Source organism: Hemitrygon akajei, chromosome 5 (assembly GCF_048418815.1).
Source record: "Hemitrygon akajei chromosome 5, sHemAka1.3, whole genome shotgun sequence".
NCBI lineage: Eukaryota > Metazoa > Chordata > Chondrichthyes > Myliobatiformes > Dasyatidae > Hemitrygon > Hemitrygon akajei.
The window spans coordinates 20,420,004-20,444,761 of NC_133128.1; the positions used below are offsets into that span (position 1 = coordinate 20,420,004).

The window sequence follows — 24,758 nt, forward strand, 5'->3', positions numbered from 1 at the left end:
TATCTACATTAATATAGTTGTGAAAAACTGTGGTCTCACTATTTAAATAATGGATGAAAAAGTTCAAATATAAACATATTACACATCACACAATTATAGATACTGTGATGTATAGTATAACCTCATCCATTTTTAAATTAATTAAACTAATTAACTATTTCATTAATAGTATACTGTATGGATCTTGAGTGGAGATACATTTCTACCAAGCCTAAGAACTTTCTGTAAGGACACAATTGAGAGCATCCTGTGTGGCTGCATCACTGCCTGGTATGGGAACTGTACCTCCCTCAATCGCAGGACTCTGCAGAGAGTGGTGCAGACAGCCCAGCACATCTGTAGATATGAACTTCCCACTATTCAGGACACTTACAAAGACAGGTGTGTAAAAAGGGCCCGAAGGATAATTGGGGACCCGAGTCACCCCAACCAGAAACTGTTCCAGCAGCTACCATCCAGAAAACGGTACCGCAACATAAAAGCCAGGACCAACAGGCTCCAGGACAGCTTCTTCCACCAGGCCATCAGACTGCTTAATTCAATGTTGACACAACTGTATTTCTATGTTATATTGAGTATCCTGTTGTACATATTATTTATTATAAATTACTATAAATTACACATTTAGATGGAGACGTAACGTAAAGATTTTTGCTCCTCGTATATGAAGGATGTAAGTAATAAAGTCAATTCAGATTCAAAGGAGGTGTAAGGCACTCCTTACCTCCGCTAACCTGCAGGTTACCCTTGGGTAAGGTGTAGCACCTGCTTAGCATCCCCCCACCTTGATCAGGGTCATGTGAAGCCATGAGAGCAGGTGCTGGATGGTCGTATGAGCAGCTGGTGCTCATCACAAGTCCTGATTATGTAACCACTGACAATCTCTGAAGAGTATTGATAATGACTGGGGTCACCCATCTTGTAAAGACACTGTGCAGAAAAGGCAATGGCAAACCACTTTTGTAGAACAATTTGCCAAGAACAATAATGGTCATGGAAATACCATGATTGGCCATGTCATGTGACATGCCGCGGGGGGAACAATCATCACAAGTGAGTTTAACAATGTTTAGGTTCCTTCAGAAACATTTAAAAACTTTACATATATTTAAGACAGACACTGAATCTGAATGTGCACTGCTATTTTATTCCTGAATTGGAATTCATTTGGGCTGTCTGTAAGTTGTATAAAAAAATGACAATCTATCTTTGTCCTGATGAAGGGTCTCGGCCCAAAAAGTCAACAGTGCTTCCCCTATAGATGCTGTCTGGCCTGCTGCGTTCCACCAGCATTTTGTGTGTGTTGTTAAAATCTATAAATATCTACTACTGTCACTCAATCACTCATCCATTCAGCAATTGAGCCAAACATAACTTAATTCTGAAGGGAAATAATATGATTTCTAAAATATATACTACTATCATCCGTCCTGCTGAAGGGTTTCAGCCTGAAACGTCGACTGTACCTTCTTCCACAGATGCCGCCTAGCCTGCTGAGTTCCTCCAGCATTTTGTGTGCGTTGCTAGTACTATCATCTTTTAACATTGTCAATGAACTAGTTATTAGTCAAGGGATGAGCAATAAATCTGGACAAATTTGGAATGTTTAGACCAAGCTTGAAGTGGTCTGTTTGAATCAAGTTTCCTGTATAGTAACAACAAGTGAACTTACAGATATTCAGTATTTGATCTGGGATCAGGAATCTTGTTGAATCAGATTATATTTCTTCACAACCAGTTATAAAAGGTTATCAAAGACAAGAGATTCAAATTTGGGTTCAGATTCCAAGTATGTGTGCAAGTGGGAGTGGCACGGTCCCCTAAACCATCAATTATTATTAAGCTCATTGATCACGTGTATGTACAGTAATAAATACTTTCTATTGTAAGTGTATTCATTTTTGGGAGGTGAGCATCGCCCTAATTGCTCTTGAGAAGGTGGTGGTGAGCTGCCTCCTTGAAGATACCCACTACACAGCTGTGTAGAGAACTGTAGGGTTTGGGCCTAAAGGTGGTGAAGGGAATGTGATATATTTTCACGTTATGCTGGTATGCAGCATCTAGGTGGTGATTCTCCCACGAGCCTGCTGCCTTCTCCTCCTTAGGGAAAAGAAATGAACAGTCGATGTTTCGGGCCGCGGCCCTTTATCAGGGCTGGGAGAGCAGAGCCTGAATAATCATGAGTTTGGAGGGAGAGTAGACCAGCTGGGAGGTGATAAGCCTGTTTGGATCTGTCACACATTTTGTGAAAAGGATAAAACTGGACTGTTTTCCACATTGCCAGATAACATAGCCAATGTGGTAACTCTACTCACATGGATTAGCTTGTTCCAGAGCATAGCTTGATAGCACCAGGATGCTGTTTGGTCCAAGGTCTTTGTTGTATTCAGTCATTACTTGATATCATATGGAATGAATCAAAATGATAAAAGATCGAAAAGCACAAAAACTACAGATGCTGGAAATCTGAATGAAAACTTGGAAAACACTGGAAAAATTCAACTTGTCAGGCAGCATCTGTATGGAAAGAAATCAAGACAACATTTCAGTTCTGGCAGAGAGAGAATTGCATAAACAGAGTATTAATATTTGTACCTATAGTTAATAATATCAATTAATACTAATAATATTAATTATTAATAATGTTAGACCCTTGAACCACGTGCATAACTCCTTACCTCAATTCTGAACTGATCTCAACCTACAGACTCACTTTCAAGGACACTATAACTTATGAGTCTATAGCTCATGTTCTCAGTATAATTTATATTTTATTTGCTTATTTTGTCTTCTTTTGTACATTGATTGTTTGTCAACCTTTGTGCGTAGTTTTTCATAAATTCTACAGTATTTATTTTCCTGAAAATGCTTGCAACAAAATGAACCCCAAGGTAGTATATAGTAACATACATGTACTTTGACAATAAATTTACTTTGACTTTGAAATCTGGACCCTTACCTCCTCAAAAGGTCTGGGGGCATCTGTTAAAAATTTCAAAACTGAGAATGATAGATTTCTTTTCTTTGACAAAGTTATACAGATATCCAGAACTAATGAAGTTAAGGTACAGATCAACCACAGTACAAATGAATTGCAGTGCTGATTAGAAAGCCTGACGAGCTGAAGTTTGCTTCCCTTAACTGTACAGTATATTAGTACCTGGAATGCACTGCCAGAGGGGTAGTGGAGGCAAAAATGACAGACACGTTTAACAGGCTGTTAGATTGACACATGAATATGCAGAGAATGGAAGGATTTGGGCATTGTGTAGACAGAAAGGATAGTTTGGTTAGGCCCAGAGCTCTGTTTAAGATCTGTTTAGCTCTGTTTACCATACCCTTCTATCACAATACCAGAATCAGAATCAGGTTCATTATCACCGGCATGTATCATGAAATTTGTTAACTTAGCAGCAGCAGTTTAATGCAGTACATAATATAGAAGAAAAAATTAATAATAAATCAATTACAGTATACATATATTGAATAGATTAAAAATTGTGCAAAAACAGAAATAATATATATTAAAAATGTGAGGTAGTGTTCAAAGTTTCAGTGTCCATTAGGGATCGGATACAAGGGGAAAAGCTGTTCCTGAATCGCCGAGTGTGTGCCTTCAGGCTTCTGTACCTCCTACCTGATGGTAACAGTGAGAAAAGGGCATGCCCTGGGTGCTGGAGGTCCTTAATGGACGCTGCCTTTCTGAAATACCGCTCCCTAAAGATGTCCTGGGTACTTTGCAGGCTAGTACCCAAGTTGGAGCCAACTAAATTTACAACCCTCTGCAGCTTCTTTCAGTCCTGTGCAGTAGCCCCCCCTTCCCCCCATACCAGACAGTGATGCAGCCTGTCAGAATGCTCTCCACAATACATCTATAGAAGGTTTTGAGTGTATTTGTTGACATACCAAATCTCTTCAAACTCCTAATGAAGTATAGGCACTGTCTTGCCTTCTTTATAACTGCATCGATATGTTGGGACCAGGTTCAGTCGCCCAGGTACTTTTGAACTGTTCATTCTCTCCACTTCTGATCCCTCTATGTGGATTCGTATGTGTTCCTTTGTCTTACCCTTCCTGAAGTCCACAATTAGCTCTTTCGTCTTACTGACGTTGAGTACCAGGCTGTTGCTGCGGCACCACTCCGCCAGTTGGCATATCTCACTCCTGTACGCCCTCTTGTCACCACCTGAGATTCTACCAACAATGATTTTATCAGCAGCAAATGTATAGATGATATTTGAGCTATGCCTAGCCACACAGTCACGGGTATAGAGAGAGTAGAACAGTGAGCTAAGCACACACCCCTGAGGTTCACAAGTGTTGTTCATCAGTGAGGAGGATATGTTTTCACCAATCCGCACAGGATTCAATTGCAGAGGGAGGTACAGAGGCCCAGGTTCTATAACTTCTCAATCAGGATTGTGGGAATGATGGTATTAAATGCTAAGCTATAGTCAATGAACAGCATCCTGACGTAGGTGTTTGTGTTGTCCAGGTGGTGTAAAGCCACGTGAAGAGCTATTGAGATTGCATCTGCCGTTGATCTATTGTGGCGATAGGCAAATTGCAGTGGGTCCGATACTATGCAATGCTACCATTACTTCTTATCTGGACAGTGTGATTGTGCACTTGTTACTGTATAATATTATGGCAATTCTTGCAGTACCATCTTATCAGTGTGGACTTGGAAATCTCGCAAATCTTATAATCTTTGACTTGTAAATCTTGTACATCTTATTTTTAAGGTGACCTATTTTATTCTTTCTTACTTTTCTTCTAATATTTGTATATCTGTGCACTCGTAATGCTTCTGTGACACTGTAATTTCCTTTGGGATTAATAAAGTTTCTATCTATCTACTAGCTTAATTAACTTGGCACAATGTGTGGGATGAAGGGTTTCTTCATCATAGTGTTCTACAGAATGATTTTTAGTATGGTGTCTACTACACACTGTTTATTTTGACAATGTGATTCAGTAGCATTAAAATGCTTTAATGATATAGGGATTACTTCTCCTTGGATTGAGTACCTTTGCCGTAAATCTTAGAAGTAGTTGCAGAGCCAACAGCTATGACCTGTTAAGGTGCAATTCATAGAGCTCTCCTGATTTATTCTTCTTGAGTTATTTAAAGCTTTCAAAAGCATACTTGACTGATTTGGGTTTTGACTCTGACAAACAGTCTGAGTTCTTTATTTTTGTATGAATCATTTCTGACTGCTGGTAACATCTATCAGAAGTTAATGCAGCCTGGGTTTTAAAAGTGAAACCTCAGCAAGTTTTAGTTGAAATGCTGCTCATCTTTTACAGCCAAGGATGACGGCATTTTGGAAATCTCTGTTGATAACTTGTTAAGAAAGATTGACGATATCCTCTTTTAGTTTGGTGAAAATGTTAATTCACTTATTGAAACCATAAATGGATTAATGCTGGATTTATTTTTGTATTTTATTAAAAACACAACATTAAATATGCATCAATGAAGCTTTAGAATTACTTTATTAAAGTTGATTTTACATCAGTGCTGTCATCTGTGTTTTTTTAAATTGTTATGCATTTTTTAATGCATAATCACCATAAGACCATAGACATCAGAGCAGAATTAGGCCATTCGGCCAATTGAGTCTGCTCTGTCATTCCACCATGGCTGATTTATTATTCCTCTCAATCCTTTTCTCCTGCCTTCTCCCCCAAACCACTGATACCTTCACTAATCAAGAAGCTATGAACCTCTGCATTAAGTATATCAAATGACGTGGCCTCCACAACCATCTGTGGCAATAAATTCCACAGATTCACCACCTCCTGGCTAAAGAAATTTCTTCTTATCTGTTCTAAATTGATGCCTTTCTATACTGAGGCAGTGCCCTCTGCTCCTAGACTTCCTCATTATAGGAAACATCCTCTCCATATCCACTCTGTCTCAGCCTTTCAGTATTTGATAGTTTTCAATGTGATTGCTCCTCATTATTCTAAATTCCAGTAAATACAGGCCCAGAGCCATCAAATGCGCTTCATACATTAACCCTTTCATTTCCGGGATCATTCGGGTGAACTTCCTCTAGACCCTCTTCAATGCCTGCAATGCCTTTCTTAGATAAGGGAACGAAAAACTGCTCACCATATTCCAAGTGCAGTCTGACCATTGCCTTAATCTATGACCTATAGGAAATTAAAACATATGGCAAGTCAATTACCATCCACAGCAAAAGAAAACCAATAGCTGTTTAAATTGGAAACAGTTGTCGTGAGTTAGCTTCATATAAAAGTTTGGAGAGGCATTTGAGATAATTAACAAATCTAGAACTTGGAGTGATAAGGGTAGATTCACTCGCTCTTTACACTGTATGACACAGGTGATAATGGTCTTTCCATCATCATGGTTGTTCTTAGTAATTTTGTCTGCAGAAGCGGTTTGCCATGGCCTTCTTCTGGGCAGTGTCTTTACAAGACGGGTGAGCCCAGCCATTATCAGTACTCTTCAGAGACTGTCCGTCTGGTGTCAGTGGTCACATAACCAGGTCTTGTATCACCAGCTGCTCACACAGCCCATCCACCACCTGCTCTTTTGGCTTCACGTGACCCCGATCAGGGGGCTAAGCAGGTGCTGCACCTTGCCCAAGGGTGACCTGCAGGCTAAGGAGAGATGGAACACCTTTACACTTCCTTTGGTAGAGATGTATCTCCACCCTAGATTATCAAACCAAAAGGTTAGAGGAGAACACATCCCTCAGTCCACTTGATGATCTGCTCTTCTGAATTTTTTTAATTGTATATACTTATTGTAAATTATAGCTTTTTATTGTGTACTTCACTGCACTGCTGCCAGGAATCACCGCATTTCACAATATAAACCAGTGATATTAAACCTGATTCTGATCCTCAGCAATTTTTCAGGTGTGGTCTAATAATGAAGTCTAAAAGGCAACTTTTGCATATTCATAAGATTGAAGACGAGAGGGTCTCAGATAAATTGACAGTTAGGGGCCTTGCACAGATTGACAGTGAGAGGTCCTGGACCGTTTGGCAGTCAGAGCCTCAGGCATCAGTTAGTGAGGCGCTTAGGAGAGATTGACAGTGAACAGTTTCAGACTAACAATGAGGACCTTTGGTTGTTGTTGAAGTGGCCCAGGCAGGGCAATAGTAGGTTACAGCAGGCTGATAATGAGTTGTAAATAGGTTGATGAATAGGAATCGTAGATCGATCGAAGGTGAGGTGCCTTGGGCAGGCTGGTGGAGCTGCAAGCTACTGAAGATAGAAGCTGTTAAAAATGTGAAGTAAACGAGGCTGCTGGAGATACCCACAAGGCCAGGTTGTATCTGTGGAGGAAGATGCTACATGTTGCTGACCTTTAATCTGAGCAGAGGGATTATATTGAACAGACCACAATAAACCAGGAAGTGAATCTTCATGCACATTATCCATCAAAAACTGTCTAACTCAGACAATGAGAATCTGTGCAGCAGCCTGTGTGCCTGGGACTGCAGACCTTTTTGATTTTATAAATCTTGCACTATGAATAAAGGCCAATACATTCTACAAAAAAATATGATTATTGCTTAACCAGAAAATCTCTTCCAGCTGCTTATAATCGAGCATGCGACAGTAATGAATTCCTGCACATGCATTTTATCTGGACCTTTCCTGTTTTGCAGAACAGATTTTCTGCTGAATAAATGTATGAAGTGTCACTGAGAATTTGGTTCTTCAGGTGAGCTGGCAGTAGGGACTGGGAACTCTGGGCCTTTTCCGCTGCAGAAGGTACACTGTTGCTGGCTTGTCAACCAGACCATTCTTGTGCATGCAGGCTTGAGCATACTGATGTTCTGGTGTCCCTGAGGGCCAAGCCTGGTGAAGCAGTAAGTGTCCCTATTCCACTAGCCGATCCCGAGTTTGATTGCAGTTTTGATGGTTTTGAAGATTAGGAAGTGGGATAGAATTGTTTAATTGGACTCAGGCATTTGAGTTAAAGTTGGCAAGGGGCATCTCCCCTTCCGCTGATCCTCAAAATCTTTTGTGGTATTATTCCAGAGCTTTCAGTTGTCTATGGTAGGTGATCCATGATTCAGTTCCACACCAGCATACTGGAGGAGACAGCGTCTCCAACATGATGAATACCAAATCCAATAGATAGATGATATCATCTGAATACCCAACTCACGTCTCCCCAAACAGGTCCTTTACTCCCAGCTGAAGGAAGGTCAGTGAGCCCCTAGTGGATAAAAGAAACACTTCAAAGATAACATCAAAATCAGCCTGAAGAAATTCAAACTTTACATCTAAAAACTGGGAAGACATTGCACTCAATAGATGCACCTGGAGGAAATCTGTTCAAGAGGAAGCTGCACTACATGAGATCAACCTCTGTGGTGCTGTGGGAGAGATTGAATAACCAAAAGACACAACCTCGAACCACAGCCACCACTTACTCTTGCCCACACTGCACCAGAATATGTGGATCTCTGATTGGCCTCTACAGCTGTCCAAGAGCCCACCAATAGAAAACCTGTGAGGAGAACATCATACTCGACCCGAGTGATCACATTACTACTACTAAGGGGTAGAAAAGAGCCAAGATTCACCCTCTACTCAATGCTGCAGTTATATTTTTTTCCACAGACAAGAACAGGAACAATGTTTTCCTTTAGCATTCCCTCTGATGTGTGACTATCCTATCCCGATCACACAATGTGAGGAACACAGCAGGCTAGCACAGCCGTGGAATTATCTACATTTACATCTAACCAACTCAACTAGAGAGAAGGGGAGAGAAGGGGAGAGTTTGGAGGGAACATGTGCAAGGGAGAGAAGAAAAAATACATGGGAATACTGATGTGCTAAATTACAGCATAGGTTTGAAGAGATCTGAATAACGATGCTATGAATATAATAGTCTATACTGAAGTTAATTTTTTCATATAAAATTAGTAATGAACACAGAAAATCCTAGAAGTGCTTAACAGGTCACTGTCTGTAGACAATAAATATGTTCTCTCTGATCAGCAGGTAAGAAGTGAAGGAAGTGGGGCAGGCTACAGTTCTATGGCATCGATGTATATAATCTCTTTTATGTATTATTTTTATCATTTTTTTATTATTGTGTTCTTTATTTTTTTTTGTTCAAAGGTTCATTTATTATCAATGTATGCGCTATGCGACACAGAGATTTGTCTTCTCCAGAAAGCCATGAAACAAAGGAAACAATGAGTGTCATTCAAAGACAAACACCAACTCCCCCACACAAAAAAAACAAATTGTGCAAATGGCAAGAACATCAAAACCCAACACCCTTGTACAAAAAGCCAACAGATCACGCCAGACTGCAACAAGATTGGCAACACGATCAACAGCCTCCCCCACACAAAAAAATCAAATTGCCCAGACAGCAACATCAACCCCTCCCACACAGAAAAATAGTGCAAATGGCAACAAGAACATCAAACCTCCCCATGTAGAAAACAAATTGTGCAAATGGCAAGAAGTTTGTGGTTAGATGTTCTTCGCCTCAAGGCCACTTGCCTCCTGGAATTTCTGCTGCATAGGCTCCAGAGTAAGAATTATTTTGTTTTCCTTTATACTTGTGAGCTGGAAATGACATTAAACAGTCTTGAAGTTTGAATCACATTCCATTTCTATTCTGCTCCTGGTGACTTACAGTTTTAACTCTGCTGGCTCTCATGGTGAAAGAATCTTATTAGTGTGAGCCTTATATGGGAAGATGACCTTAAAAGTCACCTTAAGAGCAGGGCAAAACCTCATGCTTGCCCACAAGATAATCTTGACAGGAAGCCAACAATAGGTTTAGAAGACACTTCACATAACAGTCTCAACATTTTCCAATGCAGAGATCTCTGGAATGCTTCTTTTTCTCAGTTTTGCCTTCATTTTCCCATTTGCATTCCAATGCAAAAAGCAAGGTTCAGGCATGAAATTTTCCAAGACCTTTTTGCATTGCATTCCGGAGTAGGTCTGCTTACAGCTCTTGCTAGTTTCCCACTACTCTGCCCAACGGTTCCTTTGTGTAATTCTGGTTAGAATTGCACACACAATGCTTTGCCTCTTCACCCAGAAGTGAGGTTCAGAAAAGGCTAAGAGGAAGTTGTCAGCAATGATCATCTCCTTCCTCCTGAGTATGAATCATAGATACTGGGAATACCTAGTTCAGTGTCCACGTGTCTGTGAAGGAGTGACACATGTTGAGAGATGCAATTTTTCAGCTAGAATATTAAACTTGCAGGATGAATTAAAGCATAGGCTCTGGAGCATCAGAGGTTTATTGATGATCCTAAATGACCTAATTAACAATCTTAATTGACCTTAATTGAGGTGTGACCAACTTGAAACCTATCAGATGTTGAAACGCCTTGATAATGTTTCCAATGCAGGTGAGCTTAGAATCAGAGAACAGTACCTCAGAATAGAGGGGGCATTGTTTTAGAATGGAGATGAGGAGGAATTTCTTTAGCTAGAGAGTAGTGAATCTGTGGAATTTCTTGCTACAGGCAGCTGTGGAGGTTGAGTCTTTATGTGTATTTAAGGCAGAGGTTGATAGATTCTTGATTAGTGATGGTAGTGTTGGTTGCGTTGCATTGGGTGGAGAAAACTAAACTAGTCAAAGCGTTGATATGCTCAGATTCATCTTCAGTACTAGCAAGTTTAAGGTCTTCTCACTCAAACAGCCGGCAAGATGTACTTCATGAAGTCCCTCAGTCAGTCACAAGAGTTGCAAATCAGGGAGGTCAGGTTAAATTTCTATGGGTTGCAGCTCATGTAGGGGTGAAGGGCAATGATAGGGTGGATGAGTTGGCAAAGAGGGCAATAAAGAAAGAAAATATAGAAATGCACATTAGTATCAGTAAAGCAGAGGTTAAGTGTGTAATCTGGAAAAAAATTAACCAAATGTGGCAAGAAAGATGGGACAGGGAGGGGAAAGGGAGGTACTTATATCAAATACAAAAAAGTGTTGCAGGTACTAGGGTAGGAAGTAGATACAGAAGAGAGGAAATTGTGTGGACTAGGTTAAGGCTGGGGCACTGTGCACTAAACCAAACATTGAAATTGATAGGGAAACACCAGACAGGATTGTGTGCGGAATGTCAGGAAGAGGAGTCAGTAGAACATGTAGTTCTGAGTTGCAGCAAGTATGGGATACAGAGAGAGATTATGAGAATTAATCTAAGGGAATTGGGGATGCAGGAATTCACATTAAAAGGCTTGCTGGGCATGGGTGAGAGAACACAGGTCAGGGTATTTTTAGCTTTCTTAAGGGGTACAGGGGTTTTTTATAGGATATGATGGATAAACAGAAATAGGGTACGAGGAAGGGGAGGATAAAGTGTAGGTTAGGGTATGTGTATGTGTGCGATTGGGTGAAGGGATTTAGAATGTGAGTCCATCGCATACTCCGGAGCAGAAGGTGGCAGTAATGCACCATTAAGCTGGGTGCCAACTGCCGAAAAACAAGACGGAGAGAGAGGGAGGGAGGGAGAGAGGGAGAGGGAGGGAGAGGGAGAGGGAGGGAGAGGGAGGGAGAGGGAGGGAGAGAGAGGGAGAGAGAGAGATTCTTGATTAGTCAGGGCATGAAAGGATAGGGGGAATGCAGGAGATTGGGGCTGAGAGGAAAAATAGATCAGCCATGATTAAAAATGGTGGAGCAGACTCAGTGGGCCAAATAGCCTAATTCTGCTCCTTAACCTGATGGTCTTACTGAGGTATATAAAATTATGAGGGGCAAGAAAAGGTAGACATTCACGGTCTTTTTTCCAGGGTTGGATAGTCCAAAACTAGAGGATAGAAATTTGATGTGAGAGAACAGAGTTTTAAAAGGGACCAAGGGGCACCTATTTCCACACAAAGGGCAGTGGGTACTTGGAACAAACTACCAGCGGAACCTATAGCTGGATGGGTTTGGGGGGGCGGGGCTGCCGAGTACAATTGTAACACCTAAAAGACATTTGGACAGGTACATGGATAAATAGGCCCAGAGGGAAATGGGCCAAATGCCATCAAATGGAATTAGTTCAGGAGGACATCTTGGTTGTCATAGATAAATTGATTTAAAGGATCTGTTTCTACGCTATAATACTCCATGCCCCCATGTTCTTATGCACTAATCGCTGAAGGAAGGATTTACCAGGGTTGGATCCAATGTTTAATTAAAGCTATTGTTTAAAAAAAATCAGGAAGGGACAGCCAGACAGTCAGGTTAACAGCGATGAGCAAGATTTTGAAGTCCGTGAGCTGAGAGACTGATAGACACACCCTTCCAAGATTGTTACTTAGTCTTGGATCTGCATTGTGCAAGTGCATGTGTGTCCAGCTGTAGTTGATGATGGATCAAGTCTTGGTCAATGGGATTAGTACAGGTAGGTACTTAATGGATATGGTGGACCAAATAGGCTTTCAGAGCATAGAACATAGAACATTACAGAACAGGCTCTATGGTGCATGATGTTGTGCCAACATTTTAACCTAATCTAAGATCACTTCTATCCTTTCCCTCCTACAAAGACTTATTTTTTATCGTCCATCTGCCTACTTAAAAATCTCTTAAACATCCCTAATATATCTGCCTCTAGCATCATCCCTGACAGCACGTTCCATGTACCTACCACTCTCGGTGTAAAAACCTTACCTCTGACAACCCACCTGTATTTTCTACAAATCATTTTAAAATTATGCCTCTTGGTATTAGCCATTCCCACCTTGGGGAAAGGTTTCTGGCTGTCCAATTAATCTATGCCTTTTATCATCTTATACATCTCTATCAAGTCTCCTCTCACTCTTCTTTAGTCTAAAGAGGAAATCTCTAATTCATTCACCCTATCCTCATAATGCTTTCCCTCCAATTCAGGCAGCATCTTGGTATATCTCCTCTGCATCCTGTGTAAAGCTTTCACATCTTCTCTATAATGAGGTGACCGGAACTGAACCCAATATTGCAAGTTTCCAATTTTCTGTGCTGGATGACGCTGACCTACTACTGTTCACATTCAGAACCACAGGCAATATCTAGCAAGATTCAGTCCAATATATGCACTCCCTGACTCATGAGAAAGGTGCATAATCTCCTGGGAGAGGTCAATAATTGATAATAACCTTCATTAAAGGAGAAAACGTGGACCATTGTCCTTCAGAAAAGCCAGGAAAAGGACTCGGTTCTCGTTTGAAGGGCACACAGGTCAACTACGCTCTGGAAAGGAACAAAATGCATTTGGCTTAACTGACTTGAGATTGGAACACCTTCTGGCCTGTTGGGTCACATGTTTCATTTGTTGATATAGTACCAACTAAACAGATATTGTTTGTGGAGCAGTGTTACTTGATGGCAATGGTTTGAGGATCAAAGTCCCAGAGAATGTGCAGTGACAGTCATCACCAATTTAATCTTTCAGTGAGGACGTCAGTAGACATCAACTGAATGGAAAGACCAGATTGCTGATGTTGACCATGACACCCGCTGTTGGAAAAAACCTGCCTTCTACACGGCAACAACAGGTCAGACTCAAGTTTGATAGATTATAATGTAAGCCTGGTCTCAGTAAAGCTTGTAACTGTTTGAGGGAAAATGACAATGCATTAAAATGGTCTTCAAAAAACCATCAAAAGCGTAAGGGCTCACTGGAAATCAATCTAGTTTAAACGGCTCTGTCTTTATTATCCATTGGAGTTCCAGGAATGGGAGCAAAAGAGGAAAACTGTAGGGCTATGTGGGAGGAGAGGGTTAGATTGATCTTAGAGTAGCCTAGCACAACATTGCAGGCCAAAGGACCTGTACTCTGCTGTGCTGTTCTATGCTGTAAGACACTCAACTAAGGATTGAAGAATCCATTGAAGTTTGGGTTCTTTGGATGATGACTTTCCCATTAGTGCATTGTGCTTGCTCTTTGAGGTAGCAGAAGTTATGGGATTGGGAAGAGCTATTCAAGATGTCCTTGTGAAAAACTGCAGTTATAAATAAAGATTTGCTGTACAAAGGAACATGCAGTGAAATGTGACTTTGCAGCAAATCAAAATAAATCAGCGAGAATTGCACTGGGCAGCCCACAAGTATCACCATTCTTCCAGCGCCAACAAAGCATGCTCACTACAGCGTACCAACAGCAGCAAAAATTAAAACCTAATCTTACAGCTGGCACTATAAAGCATTGTGCGAACTTCTATGTTACCAAGTTGCCCAATCACTATGCTACATTACGAAGCACTCTTGGTGGAAAGCTTGAATGTCCATTATCATAGGCTTAGTTCTTTTGACTTGAATTCTAAACTGAAGGCAAATATTAGAAGTATAGAATGAATAACCAGAGGGAAGTGATGACTCAATTATACACTCAGTGGCCACTTAATTAGGTACACCCATACACCAGAAGACCATAGGACATACCTGCTCATTAATGCAAATATCTAATCAGCCAATCATGTGGAAGCAACTCAATGCATTTGACCATATAGACATAGTCAAGAGGTTCAGTTGTTGTTCAGACCAAACATCAGAATGGGGAAGAAATGTAATCTAAGCAACTTTGTCCCTGGAATGATTGTTGGTGCCAGATGGGGTGGTTTGAGTATCTTAGAAACTGCATTTCTCCTTGGATTTTCAAGTGCAACAGTCTCTAGAGTTTACAGAGCATGGTCTGAAAAACAAAAACACATCCACTGAGTGGCAATTCTGTGGGAGAAACTCAAATAACTGCATTATAACAGTGGTCTGGAGAATAGCATCTCTGAATGTATTACACATTGAAGCTTGAACTTGATGGGCTACAACAGCAGAAGATCACAAACATACACTCAGTGTCTACTTTATTATGTACCTCTTGTACCTACTAAAGTGGCCATTGACTGTAAGAATCTGGAAATGCCAGAAAAATGACAAAGGATCTGATCAAGTCTCTTCGTTCTGAGTCATCTCCTCTAATTCCATAGTTTGGTATCATTGGCAAATGTAACTATTTCTTGTGGCAGGAGTTGTGAAAGATCATAGATCTCCACAATACTCCAAGTGCAATCATCAGACTATACTTGGAATATTGTAAGCAGTTATGGACCCTTTATTTAAGAAGTTATGTGCTGGCATTGTAGAGGGTCCAGAGGAGGTTGTAGTTTTGCCCAGTGCTTATATGCGTAAGCTGTATATGATGGTGAGGTGGTGTAGGAGTTAGAATAATGTTATTACAGTGGCAGCTCTAAGATTGGAGTTCAATTCCCACTGCCTCTGTAAGGTTTTTGTGTGTTCTCTGCGTGACTGGGTGGGTTTCTCAAGGTGCTCTGGTTTCCTTTCATATTCCCAAGAAGGATGATTCGGGTTAGTGAGTTGTGGGCATGCTATGTTGGTGCTGGAGACTTGGTGATACTTACACAGCCCTTGCTGATTTGCTTTGATGCAAACGATGCATGTGCTGTATGTTTCGAAGTTCCTGTTACAAATAAAGCTAATCTTTCAACTTAAAAAATTCTTATTTGATGCATGTCTTAATGCAGAGTGAGTATTTTCCATTGAAGTTGTGCCCATTAGGTAATGGGCCAGACATTTCCAGATTTGACTCACCATGAACAAGGCAGAGTTTTTGCTGGTGCTATATGAATGCATAATGACATCATCATTGTACAGTATTTGCTGCTCACTCTGCGTAACCAAACTACAACCCATAAACACAAGAGATTCTGCGTCTTGTGTGTGTTGCTCGACCTTTTCTCTTTGACTGGCTGTGAAGTTAAGATTAAATCCTGCAGCGAAATGTAAATTAACCAGTCCCACTGGGTTACCATTGTGTAACTATCTGTACCTGCCTGTTTAGGCTGCATGTCTTTCACACACTGTTTGTGGCTCTCACTGACATCTACAACACAGATGCATGCTGGGATATCTGCATATCACTGAGACTCCATCTCCCTGTAGTTTGATGCCCGGTGGTCAGGAACTTGACCTGGATCAATGATTGCAGATGGTATAAGATGAGGCTGCATACACCAAAGCCAAGTGCTACCATCGTTCCTTGTGTTTTTCCTAACCATTATGCACTCCATGCTCCATTGAGATGGTTCTTTAAACCTTGAGACTTGCTTTCCATGATTCCTGGCAGCCAAACTATGGCTGCTGTTTTCTTTCTGGGCCGACACCATCTTAATCATCCTTGAAGGTAAACCTTAACAGTTTTGTGATTGTTTTTAGCATACATTAGCATACAGTAGCACCTGTTTAGGATTGGTGCCATCTTTTAAGCTCTAAAGTATAATCTTTTGAATGATTCTTCTTGGTTTTGTGGCTATCTGGAGAAGAAGAATTTCAGAGTTGTATACTTTGATAATAAATGAAATGAAGACAAACTTACAATACTCCTCAGCTTGAAAAAGTCTCTAAGCAATTATCATCAACCAATCACTTGTAGTCCCAGAGGAAACAACACACTAGACCACTGTTACACTACGATCAAGAGTGCTTACCGTGCTATTCCATGTCCTCACTTCGAAAGTCTGATCACCTGACTGTACTTCTACTCCCTGAGTAGGCAGAGTCTGCAGCAGCAGTAGTGAGGACCAGGAAGGTATGGACAAGGGAAGCACAAGAGTGCTTACAGGACTGTTTTGAATCAATGGACTGGACTGTTTTCAGAGATTTTCTTCAAATCTGGACGAGTCTGGTGCAGTTGTCACTGACTTCATTAAAAATAAAGAAAGGCAGACTGAGATGAAGATCATTATCTATGAGTCGTGGTGTTTGTAAATGTGTTGATTAGTTCTCTGCTGCTACCACTGTTTTCTTACCTATTTGTCTTGGATGTAGAAGTGTTTTAGCGAATGTTACAAAGGTAATTTGCACGATGGACATTCATGGTGGAAGAGCTGACTGTGTAATCAGTGGGATGTGAATCTTAGGATGAAACAGTGTTCATAACTGTGAGTGAGAGAGATCAGACATGAATATTATAACCAATCCTTGATTAATAGAGTTTGTTGTGTGAGTGATAGGGTGTGGTAACTTCATCTTATAACAGTTTATTACCCTCAACAATGGAGATAAATTTCCTCTCCATGAACATTTTCCTAATTTTATTAAAACTGAAGCATTGAGAGAATTTCCTCCTATTGTCCTTAATACAAATCTCAGGGGAAAGCCTCCATCAACATTATCTTCATAATCATGAAAAAGAAAATGTCTATTTATGGTCAGCTTGTACTGTTGACTTACGATGATCATGAATTAATGGCAAACAGTCTAACCTCTTTAAATGTAAATTTCTTATGTCTATCATCATTTTTTAATCTAGTAGATAATGGCAGCTTTGCATAGCTTCTTGAAAGCTAATTATAATTTGTTTTGCATTAAAATGTTCACATCTTGCTTTCATCTGTATACCTTTAATCCAGGGGCTCCCAATCTTTTTTATGCCATGCACCAATATCATGCCATGAACCCCTGTATTAATCCCACCTGAATTTATAAACCTTCTCAGAAAACAATTCTTAGTTCTAGATTTTGGTTAATTCTAATAACTTTGAACATTCTCCTAAGCCAAAAAGATTTCATGAACTATAAAGCTGCAAACTAATGTGGCACTTCTTCCGCTGCCCTGAGATGGTCATTTCCCTTCATCATAGATCACATTGCTTTCTCCATTATAGTCCCATATACAGTCATCTGCAGGAAGGCCCAGGGAAGCGGGGCAGATCTATAGTCTCTGCCACAGATGGAACCTGACACCAGGCTTGGTTTGCACTGCTCTGTTGCAGTTCACATTCAGTTTTCACGTTCTCTCATCAGAATGCTCCAGAGTTCCGTGCTGTTTTCCCTCCAGTATGAGCTGTCTTGGCCAGGGACTTAGTTGCTGTTGATGTTGTGATTTTCAAGGAGGTATTGAGAAGGGACTTGATGTGTTTGGTCTACCTTCCTATAGATGGCTTACCATGCCAGGGTGCTGAATAGAGGGCTTGTTTCAGGAGTTTGATGCTAGGCATACGATTAATGCCACCCACTCAGTCGAGTTAATTAAGTGTGATGTGTGTCTCTATACTGGGGATGTTGGTTTAATAGTCTAGAGAGCAGAGAAAGTGGAGGAGGATGTAACAAAGGGATTTTTCTGACAGGGTAAATCAATATGGCAGATAAAGCAAAGATAACTTTCTTGTCAGAGCCACTGTGTTAGCTGCTACATTACTGCACTTTGTTCCACCACCCCACCTTCTCTGCTACCAATTTCTCTTTTTCTCAGTTCAGATGAAAGGTCTCAGATCTGAAACACTAAGTACTTTTCTTTCCACAGATGGTGTCTGACCTGTCAACCTCCTCCAGCATTTTCTGTCTTCAGGACATCCCCTAAGAACAGAGATGAGGAGGAATTTCTTTAGCCTGAGGGTGGTGGACCTGTGGAATTCATTGCCACAGACAGCTGTAGAGGTCAAGTCATTGGGTATATTCAAAGCAGAGGTTGATGGGTCCTTGATTAGTCAGGAGAATTGGGTCGAGGGGGATAATAAATCAGCTATGATGGATTGGTGGAGCAGATTGATGGGCTGAATGGCTCAATTCTGCTGCTATGTCTTATGATCTATGGTCTTAAATGATTGGCGATTACAGCTGATCTCCAATCATCTTAGACCATAGACTGCTGCTTTTGAAATTTCACTTCTCAAGCAAGCAAAGGTTGAGCTATCTGTTGGAGTCATTGGGCACCACAGTAGTGTAGTGGTTAGCACAGCGCTATTCCAGCTTGGCGGGTACCTGAGTTTGGAGCTCATTTCCGGAGCTCTTCTGTACGTCCTCCCTGTGGAATGCGTGGGTTTTCTCCGGGTCCTCTGGTTTCCTCCCAATGTCCAAAGTCGTACCAGGTAGGTTAATTGGTCATTGTAAATTGTGATTTAGGTTAGGGTTAATTCGATTTGTCGGGAGGTTGCCATGGCAGCACAGCTCAAAGGGCTTGAAGGGCATACTCCACGCTGTGTTGCTAAATAGATAAATGAAATACAAATAGAATTTCAATGTTGATGTCTGCCTTCACTGAGAAGTGATTTCAGAATGCTCCATACTTTCTAAGATCTTGGATTTTAATTGACAGGATAGGGTGTGGCCATTATATTTCTGATATTTAGTATGAGAGCATGACACCAGGTTTCTCATATACAGTGGCATGCAAAAGTTTGGGCACACCTGGTCAAAATTTCTGTTACTGTGAATAGTTAAGTGAGTAGAAGATGAACTGATCTCCAAAAGTCATAGAGTTAAAGATGAAACATTCTTTTCAATATTTAAGCAAGACGTGTATTATTTTTGTATGTACAATTTTTAGAGTGAAAAAAAGGAAAGGAGTACTATGCAAAAGTTTGGGCACCCCAAGAGATTTGAACTCTCAGATAACTTTTACCAAGTTCTCAGACCTTAATTAGCTTGTTAGGGCTATGGCTTGTTCACAGTCTTCATTAGGAAAGGCCAGGTGATGCAAATTTCAAAGATTTATAAATACTCTGACTCCTCAAACCTTGTCCCAACAATCAGCAGCCATGGGCTCCTCTAAGCAGCTGCCTAGCACTCTGAAAATTAAAATAAATGATGCCCACAAAGCAGGAGAAGGCTATAAGAAGAGAGCAAAGCATTTTCAGGTAGCTGCTTCCTCAGTTCATAATGCTAATCAAAACCCCCATCTGACTGCAAAAGATTTAGCAGACTCTGCAGTGGTGGTGCACTATTCTACTGTGCAGCGACACTTGCACAAATATGACCTTCATGGAAGAGTAATCAGAAGAAAACCTTTCCTGAGTCCTCACTACAAAATTTAGCGTCAGAAGTTTGCAAAGGAACATCTAAACAAGCCTGTTGCATTTTGGAACAAGTCCTGTGGACTGATGAAGTTAAAATAGAACTTTTGGGCTGCAATGATCAAAGGTATGTTTGGAGAAAAAAGGGTGCAGAATTTCATGAAAAGAACACCTCTCCAACTGTTAAGCATGGGGGTGTATCGATCATGCTTTGGGCTTGCGATGCAGCCAGTGGCACGGGGAACATTTCACTGGTAGAGGGAAGAATGAATTCAATTAAATACCAGCAAAAATCACACTGTCTGTATAAAAAAAAAAGCTGAAGATGAAAAGAGGATGGCTTTTACAACAGGATAATGATCCTAAACACACCTCAAAATCCACAATGGACTACCTCAAGAGGCACAAGCTGAAGGTTTTGCCATGGCCCTCACAGTCCCCCGACCAAAACATCATCGAAAATCTGTGGATAGACCTCAAAAGAGCAGTGCAGGCAAAACGGCCCAACAATCTCCCAGAACTAGAAGCCTTTTACAAGGAAGAATGGACAAAAGTCCCCCAAACAAGAGTTGAAAGATTCTTAGCTGACTACAGAAAGCGTTTACAAGCTGTGATACTTGCCAAAGGGCACGTTACTAAGTACTGACCATGTAGGGTGCCCAATCTTTTGCTTCAGGCCCTTTTCCTTTTCTGTTATTTTGAAACTGTAAAAGATGGAAAAAAAGTGATCTTCCTTGAAATATTAAAGAAATGTGTCATCTTTAACTTTATGCCTTTTGGAAATCAGGTCACCTTTTACTTGCTTAGCTATTCACAGTAACAGAAATTTTGACCAGGGGTTCTAAAACTTTTGCATGCCACTGTACTTTGGGTGGGTGGAGACAATCTTTATTTACTTTCTTTCAGCTGCCATTTTCTGTGAATGGGTCTGCTGTGCTTGTGACACATTAACACATCATGGATTCGGAGAATAGCACCTCCAGAAGTTCAGGCCGTCCTGTCAGACTCCATGAAAATTCCAGCAGGGCAGTGAAGATATCCCACAACTGAGACTAGACTCAGGAATTGTCTAGTTATGGCCATTTGCAACATATCCTCTTAGATCTTGGCAGAAGATTTGCCCCATTTCTGTAATTTAGCATTGTATGTTATTCAATTGTCCTCTCTTCTTACAGCTCCCCATGATGAGATGAATCGGAAAGCCTTTGATTCAAGTTATATGGACAGACTTGGGTTGGGGCACAATTTTCAGTTCAGCACCTAAGTGCATATCCTATATTGATACCTTATTCTGTTCTGACAGTGTCACATGTTTGATTTGATGACTTTCAACTAACATAGTGACATGACACACTGCAAATATAGGAATCTGGAGAAGCAAATGAGATGCTGGAGGAATTCAAAGGTTCAGGCAGTGCTTGTGCAAGGAATAGATAAGCCTCAAAGAGTCCTTGTCCTTTAGTTTGAGTGGTTTTGGACAGCGACTTCAAGTTGATGTGATTTTCAAGGAGCTATTGAGAAGGGACTTGGTCAATCTTCAATGTTTCAGGTCCAGGCCCTCATCTGAACTGAAAGAAGGACAATGACACCACTCTTTCTATCCATGTGAAGGGTCTTGACCCAAAATATCTACTATCCTTTTCCTGCTACAAATCCTGCCTGACCTACTCAGTCCCACCAGTATCTTGTTTTAAAAAACATGGTTCTCTGAGTGCCATCATGCTTGTTAAGATGAATGCAAGATGATCCTTGGCACTATTAAAAGACGAATAGGAATTTCAGAACAGTTGGGTTAACCTCTCTCTGCTTCCACAACCATAAACTTATCAAATAATTTCCTGTTTTCTATTTATGGATCTTATGTTTTTCTAATTAGTGGACCCATAATTACAGCAATTATATTTCAAAAATACTCTGAGTGTAAAATAGTGAGGGTGTGAAAGAAAATGAACTATGTAACTTCCAGTTTGCATTTGTGCTGCATATTGGACTTGGAGATTAGGCATGAATATTATGTGTGCAGAACTGTGTAACACCACAGAGTGGCGTTAGTACACTAGAACATCAAAGTCGAGAGAGATTAGGCTGCTGATGCTTTTTTCCTTTCATGTCTTAGGCCAGAATCTACGTCCTTCCAAAAATTTAACATCTACTACATAGAAAGAGCGAGATATTCTGGAGAAATTTTAGGAAGAAGTGACGGGAAATAAGGAGCTTAATAGATAGAAAGTAGTGAATATTTTAATAGGTTCTACTGTCAATTATGCCTTAATAGCAGTGATCATTCAAAAGATGCGAGAATGTTGGAACATAGAGTAATCAATTGAATAGGTAATCACAATATTTGAACACTATCCCTGATGTTCATGAGATTTAAAAAGGGGTGAAAGTTCTAGATAATCTCATGGAATACTTTGCTGATGCCTTAAGAAATTATAGCAAGTCAGGCAGTATCTATGGAGGGGAGATGAGCAGTGTTTTGGCCTAAGACTCTTCATCACATCCTGAAATGTTATTGTTTATGCCCCTCCATAGATGCTGCCTGACCTGCAGAGTTCCTGCAGCATTCTGTGTGTGTTGCTCAAGGTTTCCAGCATCTGCAACATCTCTTGTGACTTTAGAAATTGATGAGTGAAAATCAATTGTTTTGTTAATTCAACTATTCACATCTGGCACAGTCACTTTCAAATCAATTTCATTGACACAAGAGGTTCTGCAGGTGCTGGAAATCTTGAGCTATGCACACAATATGCTGGAGGAACCCAGTAGGTTAGGCAGCATCTATGGAAGGAAATAAACTCTCAATATTTCCTTGAACATTTTTGATATTTAAGAAGTTTCACCTGGACTAAAAGAACAGCATCACTATCCTTCACATAAATAAACAGTCAATGTTTATTTGATAGTTAAATGATACGGTGAGAAGGCAGGTGTATGGGGTTGAGTGGGATCCGGGATCAGGCATCGTGGAATGGTGGAGCAGACTCGATGGGCTGAATGGCTTAATTCTGCTCCTATGTCTTATGGTCTTATGATCTAATGTTTCAACCCTTTACCTCCCAGCCTCTCATATTGTCCCTCCTTTTCCCCAACTACCCTCTTCCCCTTCACCTGCTCTCATCTATCACCTGTCAGTTGTAGTCCTCTCCCTCCATCCACCACCTTAGAACCCTTCCTCTCCAGTGCTGATGAAGGGTCCAAGCCCAAAACTTCAACTGTTCATTTCCAAATTTAATTGGTCCACCATTGGCAGACAGTTGCAAAGGATCCAACCCCAGCTCTCTCATCCACAAATCAGTGGGAGCCGATTTAAATCTGTAGATCAGGCACATTGTAGGACTACAATTTTTCAGAAAAATTAATGGAGCAAGTGTGGCACTTGCCACTGAATTTCTCAATATATTGAGCAAATCTGGAAGGAGCATTTGTAGCATTGCTTAATAAAATAAATTACCAAAGAATTCAGATGGATGGGAAGAGCATAAATGGTTGCTAAACTCCAAGTGATTTTTCTGGATAATTGCTGCCTTCTTCAGTATCCTCACAATATCTTCTGCCCTGTCCACCAGATCACAATTCCTGGTGGCTGCCATGTTCTGTTGCTTCTTCGCTTTCCATTGAGGGAAAAATATTAAAGGACCACCATAACTGAATGGGAAGCTGTATGCCATCACCACCTTCAAGGATAAGTTCAAGTTTATTGTCATTCAACCATACACAGCTAAGCGAAATGGCATTCCCCCGGGACTTGGGTGCAAAACAGAGTACCAATATTACATATATTACAAGGGCCCAACAGCCCTTGTTCTTCTAGTGTGGTGCTGTCTACCTGTCAGTAGGAGGTCAAAAAGATTGTGGAACAAATGGGAAGAGGACAATGCAAATGCAGCACTTATGGTCTATGTCCTGGATGGGGCAGTGAGGGGGGAGTGGCCCAATGATGCTCTCAGCAGTCCTCACAATCCATTGCAGGGTCATCTCCCATACCAGAATCCAAACTGATATCCTGCTCGGATAATTTGATTCTGGAGGCAGGAAGTGTGTTTTACGCCACTGTTTTGTGGAAGTGTTTGGATGTTTGCTGAATGCCGTTGCTTTCTGAATGTGTACTGTGTGGTACTGCTCTTTGGCCTGTCACTGGCTTGTTGAAGGGTGTGGAGAGGTAGCTGTGTCAGTCACTACACTGACTTCTACCCCACTTATTTCCAGATAATCCTGCAGCTAAAATTTTGATGACTAGAGGAACTCCATGTGGAAGAAAATCGTTATTTTAACCTTTCATCTGTCAGAAGTATTTCTCATCCAGATATTAATATATATTAAAATTAAGTTTTCATCCAGATGGAAGAATCTGAGTGCAGAGTTCTGGAAAGTGAAGATACTGGGAAGATTCAGCAAATTAATGCCAAGGCAATAAATAAAGAGTAAAAGGATATTTTAAAAATAGAGATGTATGATGTAATCAAGCGAAAGCTGCTCTGTTTTGTGCTTTAACACATTCTGTTTTAAATTGTTCGGAGTGAATTTGGCTTATTGACAGGTACATAGAAAATGATCCAACTTAATTTTTCAACCCTAAAGGTATAAATTCCAAAAATCTGAAGTAAAGAGAAGCAGTAAAATTGGCAAACAAAAAGAGCATGTTAATCATCAGCTAAGGAGAAAGAGGGGCTCAAATTTCTCATCTCTTTTTCAGCATCTCGTGCATTCATCAATAATATCATGTCTTATTCAATGATTATTCCCCTATTCCTTATTGCCATGCTAATTCACAGAATTCAGTAGATAGAGTTTATACAAGTTAAGGCCACACTAGAGAACAGAAGGTATTTAACCATAAGCTGAATATATGTTGTTTGCAGGGAGCCATGGCACATTTTACACCCGTCTGGTTCAGTTCAACTCAGTTTAGTTCAGCTTTCTAATCAGCAGGAAACAGAGCAATTTTGCAGCAGTTATTACAAAACTCTGCTGTTTTTTTTTCACCCTAAGAGTAGTCTCAAGGCCA

At 40.6% G+C, this 24,758-nt stretch overlaps 1 protein-coding gene across 4 annotated transcripts in view; it reads left to right on the forward strand.

The window, feature by feature from the left end:
• Positions 1 to 24,758, forward strand: part of erg (ETS transcription factor ERG) — a 278,454-nt gene that overhangs the window by 96,607 nt on the left and 157,089 nt on the right. For 2 of the 4 annotated variants that reach the window (XM_073044963.1, XM_073044965.1), the window contains exon 3: positions 13,396 to 13,498. The exons of 1 other annotated variant lie outside the window; for it this stretch is intronic. In XM_073044963.1, the coding sequence (XP_072901064.1) occupies positions 13,442 to 13,498 (57 nt within the window). In that variant the 5' untranslated portion in view covers positions 13,396 to 13,441. Of the gene's footprint in view, positions 1 to 9,181; positions 9,552 to 13,395; positions 13,499 to 24,758 lie in introns of those variants that run through there. One more of the 4 variants, XM_073044966.1, reaches the window with a different exon arrangement.